Source organism: Penaeus vannamei, chromosome 20, assembly GCF_042767895.1.
Source record: "Penaeus vannamei isolate JL-2024 chromosome 20, ASM4276789v1, whole genome shotgun sequence".
In the NCBI taxonomy this organism is placed as follows: domain Eukaryota; kingdom Metazoa; phylum Arthropoda; class Malacostraca; order Decapoda; family Penaeidae; genus Penaeus; species Penaeus vannamei.
The window spans coordinates 5,416,625-5,426,624 of record NC_091568.1 but is presented as its reverse complement, the minus strand read 5'-3'; the positions used below and the strand labels follow the sequence as shown (position 1 = coordinate 5,426,624).

The following is a 10,000-nucleotide window of genomic DNA, read 5'->3' as shown; positions in this document are numbered from 1 at the left end:
GTGATTGTATTTGGGAGGATTAAATGACTGGCAACACTGACATAGACACATTAATGTATGCATAAACAAATTATACTGGCTTTCTATATTTATAAATATTTTCATATCACAGATGTCGTCGTGGAACAATCCGAATCCGGTTACCGAACTGGAATCCACCAATCCATATGGAAACTACACGGTGGTTGACACTGCGCCTAAGGAGATTCTCCATATGGTGCATGAGCACTGGTACCAGTTCCCTCCCATGAATCCTCTTTGGTACGGCCTTGTTGGCTTCTGGATGGTTATCATGGGATGTCTCTCCATAGCTGGAAACTTCGTCGTCATCTGGGTCTTCATGAACACCAAGTCTCTTCGATCGCCTGCTAATCTTCTGGTCGTCAATCTGGCCTTTTCCGACTTCTTGATGATGCTCACCATGTTCCCTCCTATGGTGGTGTCGTGTTACTGGCAGACATGGACTCTTGGAGCACTTTTCTGTGAGATCTATGCATTCCTTGGTTCTCTTTTCGGTTGCGCTTCTATCTGGACCATGGTGTTCATCACTGCTGATCGATACAATGTTATTGTGAAAGGAGTTTCTGCTGAACCACTGACGTCTGGAGGTGCAATGTTAAGGATTGCTGGTACATGGTTCTTCTCCCTTGCTTGGTGTCTTCCACCATTCTTTGGCTGGAACCGTTATGTTCCCGAGGGTAACATGACTGCATGTGGAACAGACTACCTAACTGAGACGGAGTTATCTAAGAGTTACTTGTATGTGTACTCAGTTTGGGTGTACATCTTCCCTCTCTTCTACATCATCTACAGCTATACTTTCATTGTCAAGGCTGTTGCTGCTCACGAGAAGGGAATGCGAGAACAGGCCAAGAAGATGGGAGTCAAGTCGTTGAGGAGTGAGGAAGCCCAAAAGACCTCTGCTGAGTGTCGTCTGTGCAAGGTTGCTCTGATGACTGTCACCCTTTGGTTCATGGCCTGGACCCCCTACTTCGTCATCAACTGGGGAGGCATGTTCAACAAGCCCATGGTTACTCCTCTATTCTCCATCTGGGGCTCCGTCTTCGCCAAGGCCAACGCCGTCTACAACCCCATCGTGTACGCCATCAGCCACCCCAAGTACCGAGCTGCCCTTGAGAAGAAGCTTCCTTGCCTTGCCTGCAACACTGAGGGTAGAGACGGTGGTGGCTCAGATGCCGGTTCTACTGCTACTACTGCTGAAAATAATGAAAAGGCAGAATCCGCATAGTTGCAGAAGGATTGCGAGATCACTTGGATATTACAATAACAATTCAATGTATCCCTTTTATTTGCTAATATAATTGCAAATATATCCCAGCATTGATTTATGTTTTACTTTCCACCTATAAGAACTTTGACTATCAGAAAATTTAAACTTGCAAAACCAAGAATTTTCTATCTTAAAATGTTTGAAAATTCCTTGAATGGTCTTCAAGATGAACCAGTAACACATAATTAAGAGAGAGAGAGAGAAAAAAGAATCAGTATTTACTTTTCAAATTATTATTTTTAATTATTCTGTTTCATAACTGCCATACATTAAGTATATATATATATATATATATATATATATATATATATATATATATATATATATATATATATGTATATATATATATATATATATATATATATATATATATATATATATATATATATATATATATATATAATTCAAACGCTTCTTATCATAAACACATCTTTTGATTTATAGGTCATCTATTCAATTGAAATATCCTGTAGACTCGTACCCTTCCAGAAAATTCCACTCAAGTTCTTATCCGTAAGTCTTGGCTGTCCGATTTCTGCAGAGGTGTCTGTAGTCCAGCGAGGGCACGTCATTTCCTTCTAGGCTGCTAGAATATAAGTTACATAATTTCAGCATCTGAAGGACAATAGTGTCGATTTTGAATAAATTCTAAAAATGTGACCATTGCTCTATACAATAAAAATCCAACATTTTTCATAAATGGCAATATAATGAATTGTTATAAATGTTTATATTAGATATTTAATCTGTCCTTTGCGTCAATATCTTACGTTTCTTCTACTTTAAAGCTAGTAGCCTTATAATAATAGACAATGCCAATCTTCACTATAGCAGACTTCAGTGTTTGTAGGTGGATCGTGTGTGTTGGAGCTGTGAAACTATTATTGATTAATGGCTGAAATGCGGATTAATATCGGGAATCCAAACTAAACTGGAACACATGTCTAGTGCAATACCTTATGAAAGGGTCATATAGCTTTTTAAAACTAAATGAAAATAATTGTCATAGGAATGCTATGAATTTTAAAGAAAATAATGTGTATATATGACAATCAGAGAGTAATGAGAAAGTCACAATGTAACGAAAGAACACACGGTCTGATATATATATATATATATATATATATATATATATATATATATATATATATATATATATATATATATATATATATATATATATATATATATATGCATGTCTGTATATGTGTATATGTATATGCATACATTTATATATGTATATGTATGTATGTATATATATAGACAGATAGTATATATTTATGTATATGTTTGTATGTGGTTTTGCGTGTGTATGTATATATATATATATATATATATATATATATATATATATATATATATATATATACATATATATATATACACATATACGTTTATATATATAACTATATATAGATAGATATGAATATATAGATATAGATATAAATATATTAATAAAATATAAAACATCTTTATAATTTTGTATATGCAAATATTTATATAAATATTTAATTATATGTACGAAAACACATACACACATATGTACATGTAAATATGTATACTTTGTATATATGTATATTTTATGCATATTTATGCGTGTGTGCAAACCCGCACATCCACACATATATGTATAAATATAAAGAAAAAATATTATTGCATTTTAAAATTATTATTATTTTTTATTATTATTATTCCTCCTATTATTAGTTTTTGAATGGTCTCGTTTTCCTGGTGTTCATTTGTTTCTTTGAGTGAGAGGTCAGAGTTAATCGAATTATGCTTGATACTTAAGGCCTTGCTCTCTTGCCAGAGCGCAGTCACCTGTCAGGCGTTCCTACTCAGCAGAGGGATCTGAGCTCAAAGTAGTCCCAGCAAGATGTTCTTTGGCTCAGTCGAAACATCGTTCCAAATTAAAGGTAAGCATGAATTACGGTTGTATAATTACTGCATACCTAATGAACACACACATATATATATTATACATACATGCATATATATATATATATATATATATATATATATATATATATATATATATTAGTATATATATAGCATACGCACATACAAATATATGCATACATATGTATATTACATATATATTTGTGTATGTGTATATATATATATGTACATATTTGTGTGTATATTTATTGATATATGTGTATGTTTGTGTGTATGTGTTATATATATGCGTGTTTATCTAAACAAGCAAACCGTACATATATAAATCTATATATATTTCCACATATAAATTAATAGATATAATGCATCCGTGAAAACAGCTTCCTTTCGATACAGACAAACATTCACGTGATTGTATTTTAGACGATTAAATGATTGGCAACACTCTAACACATACACGCATTAATGTATGTATAAGGAAGTTTGTTTTTTTTGCTTTCTCTATTTATATATATTTTCATATCACAGATGTCGTCGTGGAACAATCCGAATCCGGTCACCCAACTGGAATCCACCAATCCATATGGAAACTACACGGTGGTTGACACTGCGCCCAAGGAGATTCTCCATATGGTGCATGAGCACTGGTACCAGTTCCCTCCCATGAATCCTCTTTGGTACGGCCTTGTTGGCTTCTGGATGGTTATCATGGGATGCCTCTCCATAGCTGGAAACTTCGTCGTCATCTGGGTCTTCATGAACACCAAATCTCTTCGATCGCCTGCTAATCTTCTGGTCGTCAATCTGGCCTTTTCCGACTTCTTGATGATGCTCACCATGTTCCCTCCTATGGTGGTGTCGTGTTACTGGCAGACATGGACTCTTGGGGCACTTTTCTGTGAGATCTATGCATTCCTTGGTTCTCTTTTCGGTTGCGCTTCTATCTGGACCATGGTGTTCATCACTGCTGATCGATATAATGTCATTGTGAAAGGAGTATCTGCTGAACCACTGACGTCTGGAGGTGCAATGCTAAGGATTGCTGGTACATGGTTCTTCTCCCTTGCTTGGTGCCTTCCACCATTCTTTGGCTGGAACCGTTATGTTCCCGAGGGTAACATGACTGCATGTGGAACAGACTACCTAACTGAGACGGAGTTATCTAAGAGTTACTTGTATGTGTACTCAGTTTGGGTGTACATCTTCCCTCTCTTCTACATCATCTACAGCTATACTTTCATTGTCAAGGCTGTTGCTGCTCACGAGAAGGGAATGCGAGAACAGGCCAAGAAGATGGGAGTCAAGTCGTTGAGGAGTGAGGAAGCCCAAAAGACCTCTGCTGAGTGTCGTCTGTGCAAGGTTGCTCTGATGACTGTCACCCTATGGTTCATGGCCTGGACCCCCTACTTCGTCATCAACTGGGGAGGCATGTTCAACAAGCCCATGGTTACTCCTTTGTTCTCCATCTGGGGCTCCGTCTTCGCCAAGGCCAACGCCGTCTACAACCCCATCGTATACGCCATCAGCCACCCCAAGTACCGAGCTGCCCTTGAGAAGAAGCTGCCTTGCCTTGCCTGCAACACTGAGGGTAGAGACGGTGGTGGCTCAGATGCCGGTTCTACTGCTACAACTGCTGAAAATAATGAAAAGGCAGAATCCGCATAGTTGCAGAAGGATTGCGAGATCACTTGGATATTACAATAACAATTCAATGTATCCCTTTTATTTGCTAATATAATTGCAAATATATCCCAGCATTGATTTATGTTTTACTTTCCACCTATAAGAACTTTGACCATCAGAAAATTTAAACGCAAAATCAAGAATTTTCTATCTTGAAATGTTTGAAAATTCCTTGAATGGTCTTCAAGATGAGCCAGTTACACATAATCTAGAGAGAGAGAGAGAAAAATATCAGTATTTACTTTTCAGATTATCATTTTAAACTATTCTCTTTCATAACTGCCATACATTGAGTATATATATATATATATATATATATATATATATATATATATATATATATATATATATATATAATTCAAACACTTCTAATCATAAACACATCTTTCGATTTATAGGTCATTTATTCAATTGAAATGTCCTGTAGTCTCGTACCCTTGCAGAAAATGCCACTCAAGTTCTTATCCGAAAGTCTTGACTGTCCTATTTCTGCAGAGTTGTCTGAAGTCCTACCGAGGGCACGTCATTTCCTTCTAGGCTGCTAGAATATAAGTTACAGGATTTCAGCATCTGAAGGAGAATAGCGTCGATTTTGAATAAATTCTAAAAATGTGACCCTTGCTCTATACAATAAAAATCCTACATTTTTCATAAATGACAATATAGTAATTTGTTATAGATGTTTATATTAGACATTTAATCTGCCCTTTGCGTCAATATCATACGTTTCTTCTACTTTAAAGCTAGTAGCCTTTTAACAATAGACTTAATGCCAATCTTCACTACAGAAGCCTTTAATATTTGTTGCTGGATCGTGTGTGTTGAAGCTGTGAAACTATTATTGACTAATGGCTGAAAGGCGGATTAATATCGGGAATCCAAAATATCTGGAACACATGTCTAGTGCAATACCTTATGAAAAGGTCATATAGCTTTTTAAAACTAAATGAAAATAATTGTCATAGGAATGCTAAGAATTTAAAAGAAAATAATGTGTATATATGACACTCAGAGAGTAATGAGAAAGTCACAATGTAACGAAAGAACACACGGTCTGATATATATATATATATATATATATATATATATATATATATATATATATATATATATTTATATATATATATATATATATATATAACATATACATATATATACCTATGCATGCATGTATGTATGTATGTATATGTATATGCATACATTTATATATATATATATATATATATATATAAATTATATATATATATATATATATATATATATATATATATATAAACAGAGAGTATATATATATGTATGTGTGTATTTATGTATATATGTGTATGTGGTTTTGTCTCTCTCTCTCTCTCTCTCTCTCTCTCTCTCTCTCTCTCTCTCTCTCTCTCTATATATATATATATATATATATATATATATATATATATATATATATATATACACACATATATACGTTTATATATAATTATATATAGATAGATATGAATATATAGGTATAGATATTTATATATTAATAAAATATAAAACATCTTAATAAATTTGTATATGCAAATATTTGTATGAATATCTAATTATATGTACGAAAACACACGCACACATGTACATGTATATATGTATACTTTGTATATATGTATATTTTATGCATATTTATGCGTGTGTGCACACCCGCACATCCACACATATATGTATAAATATAAAGAAAAAATATTATTGCATTTTAAAATTATTATTATTTTTTATTATTATTATTCCTCCTATTATTTTTTTTTGAATGGTCTCGTTTTCCTGGTGTTCATTTGTTTCTTTCAGTGAGAGGTCAGAGTTAATCGAATTATGCTTGAATACTTAAGGCCTTGCTCTCTTGCCAGAGCGCAGTCACCTGTCAGGCGTTCCTACTCAGCAGAGGGATCTGAGCTCAAAGTAGTCCCAGCAAGAAGTTCTTTGGCTCAGTCGAAACATCGTTCCAAATTAAAGGTAAGCGTGAGTTACGTTTCTATAATTATTGTACACACAAGGAATATATATACACTTTATATATATATATATATATATATATATATATATATATATATATATATATATATATAAAGTATGCATAACACACGCACACACAAATATATGCATAATTGTATAAATTATATATATATATATTTCTGTAAATATGTGTATATATATGTATATGTACATATTTCTGTATATATATATGTATGTGTATGTTAGTGTGTGCATGTTTGTGTTATATATATGCGTGTTTATGTAAAACAAACTATACATATATAAATATATATATACGCATTCAGATTAATAGATATAATGCATCCGTGAAAACGCCTTCCTTTCGATACAGACAAATATTCACGTGATTGTATTTTAGACGATTAAATGATTGGCAACACTCTGACACATACACACATTAATGTATGCAAAAATAAATTTTACTGGCTTTCTATATTTAGAAATATTTTCATATCACAGATGTCGTCGTGGAACAATCCGAATCCGGTCACCGAACTGGAATCCACCAATCCATATGGAAACTACACGGTGGTTGACACTGCGCCTAAGGAGATTCTCCATATGGTGCATGAGCACTGGTACCAGTTCCCTCCCATGAATCCTCTTTGGTACGGCCTTGTTGGCTTCTGGATGGTTATCATGGGATGTCTCTCCATAGCTGGAAACTTCGTCGTCATCTGGGTCTTCATGAACACCAAATCTCTTCGATCGCCTGCTAATCTTCTGGTCGTCAATCTAGCCTTTTCCGACTTTTTGATGATGCTCACCATGTTCCCTCCTATGGTGGTGTCGTGTTACTGGCAGACATGGACTCTTGGGGCACTTTTCTGTGAGATCTATGCATTCCTTGGTTCTCTTTTCGGTTGCGCTTCTATCTGGACCATGGTGTTCATCACTGCTGATCGATACAATGTCATTGTGAAAGGAGTATCTGCTGAACCACTGACGTCTGGAGGTGCAATGCTAAGGATTGCTGGTACATGGTTCTTCTCCCTTGCTTGGTGCCTTCCACCATTCTTTGGCTGGAATCGTTATGTTCCCGAGGGTAACATGACTGCATGTGGAACAGACTACCTAACTGAGACGGAGTTATCTAAGAGTTACTTATATGTGTACTCAGTTTGGGTGTACATCTTCCCTCTCTTCTACATCATCTACAGCTATACTTTCATTGTCAAGGCTGTTGCTGCTCACGAGAAGGGAATGCGAGAACAGGCCAAGAAGATGGGAGTCAAGTCGTTGAGGAGTGAGGAAGCCCAAAAGACCTCTGCTGAGTGTCGTCTGTGCAAGGTTGCTCTGATGACTGTCACCCTGTGGTTCATGGCCTGGACCCCCTACTTCGTCATCAACTGGGGAGGCATGTTCAACAAGCCCATGGTTACTCCTCTGTTCTCCATCTGGGGCTCCGTCTTCGCCAAGGCCAACGCCGTCTACAACCCCATCGTGTACGCCATCAGTCACCCCAAGTACCGAGCTGCCCTTGAGAAGAAGCTGCCTTGCCTTGCCTGCAACACTGAGGGTAGAGACGGTGGTGGCTCAGATGCCGGTTCTACTGCTACTACTGCTGAAAATAATGAAAAGGCAGAATCCGCATAGCTGCAGAAGGATTGCGAGATCACTCGGATATTACAATAACAATTCAATGTATCCCTTTTATTTGCTAATATAATTGCAAATATATCCCAGCATTGATTTATGTTTTACTTTCCACCTATAAGAACTTTGACTATCAGAAAATTTAAACTTGCAAAACCAAGAAAATTCGATCTTGAAATGTGTGAAAATTCATTGAATGATTTTCAAAATGAACCAGTAACATATAATTAAGAAAGAGAGAGAGAGAAAAAAAAATCAGTATTTACTTTTCAAATTATAATTTTTAACTATTCTGTTTCATAACTGCCATGCATTAAGTATATATATATATATATATATATATATATATATATATATATATATATGTATATATATACATATATATAATTCAAACACTTCTAATCATAAACACATCTTTCGATTTATAGATCAACTATTCAATTGAAATGTCCTGTAGACTCGTACCCTTGCAGAAAATTCCACTCAAGTTCTTATCCGTAAGTCTTGACTGTCCAATTTCTGCAGAGGTGTCTGAAGTCCTACCGAGGGCACGTCATTTCCTTCTAGGCTGCTAGAATATAAGTTACAGGATTTCAGCATCTGAAGGAGAATAGCGTCGATTTTGAATAAATTCTAAAAATGTGACCCTTGCTCTATACAATAAAAATCCTACATTTTTCATAAATGGCAATATAGTAATTTGTTATAGATGTTTATATTAGACATTTAATCTGCCCTTTGCGTCAATATCATACGTTTCTTCTACTTTAAAGCTAGTAGCCTTTTAACAATAGACTTAATGCCAATCTTCACTACAGAAGCCTTTAATATTTGTTGCTGGATCGTGTGTGTTGAAGCTGTGAAACTATTATTGACTAATGGCTGAAAGGCGGATTAATATCGGGAATCCAAAATATCTGGAACACATGTCTAGTGCAATACCTTATGAAAAGGTCATATAGCTTTTTAAAACTAAATGAAAATAATTGTCATAGGAATGCTAAGAATTTAAAAGAAAATAATGTGTATATATGACACTCAGAGAGTAATGAGAAAGTCACAATGTAACGAAAGAACACACAGTCTGATATATATATATATATATATATATATATATATATATATATATATATATAACATATACATATATATACCTATGCATGCATGTATGTATGTATGTATATGTATATGCATACATTTATATATATATATATAAATTATATATATATATATATATATATATATATATATATATATATAAACAGAGAGTATATATATATGTATGTGTGTATTTATGTATATATGTGTATGTGGTTTTGTGTGTGTCTCTCTCTCTCTCTCTCTCTCTCTCTCTCTCTCTCTCTCTCTATATATATATATATATATATATATATATATATATATATATATATATATATATAAATATATATATACACATATATACGTTTATATATAATTATATATAGATAGATATGAATATATAGGTATAGATATTTATATATTAATAAAATATAAAAC

At 34.1% G+C, this 10,000-nt stretch overlaps 3 protein-coding genes across 3 annotated transcripts; all 3 read left to right on the top strand.

Moving 5' to 3' along the window:
• Positions 1 to 112: 112 nt before the first annotated feature.
• LOC138865313 (rhodopsin-like) lies at positions 113 to 1,333 on the top strand. Its single transcript, XM_070135643.1, has one exon. The coding sequence runs from the start codon at positions 113 to 115 to the stop codon at positions 1,247 to 1,249; it is 1,137 nt and encodes a 378-aa protein (XP_069991744.1). The 3' UTR covers positions 1,250 to 1,333.
• A 2,385-nt stretch (positions 1,334 to 3,718) lies between these two features.
• Positions 3,719 to 4,855, top strand: LOC138865312 (rhodopsin-like). Its single transcript, XM_070135642.1, has one exon. The coding sequence runs from the start codon at positions 3,719 to 3,721 to the stop codon at positions 4,853 to 4,855; it is 1,137 nt and encodes a 378-aa protein (XP_069991743.1).
• Positions 4,856 to 7,345: 2,490 nt separating this feature from the next.
• Positions 7,346 to 8,574, top strand: LOC138865234 (rhodopsin-like). The gene has a single exon (XM_070134790.1). It carries the CDS (start codon positions 7,346 to 7,348, stop codon positions 8,480 to 8,482), a length of 1,137 nt encoding a protein of 378 aa, XP_069990891.1. The 3' UTR covers positions 8,483 to 8,574.
• Positions 8,575 to 10,000: the final 1,426 nt, after the last annotated feature.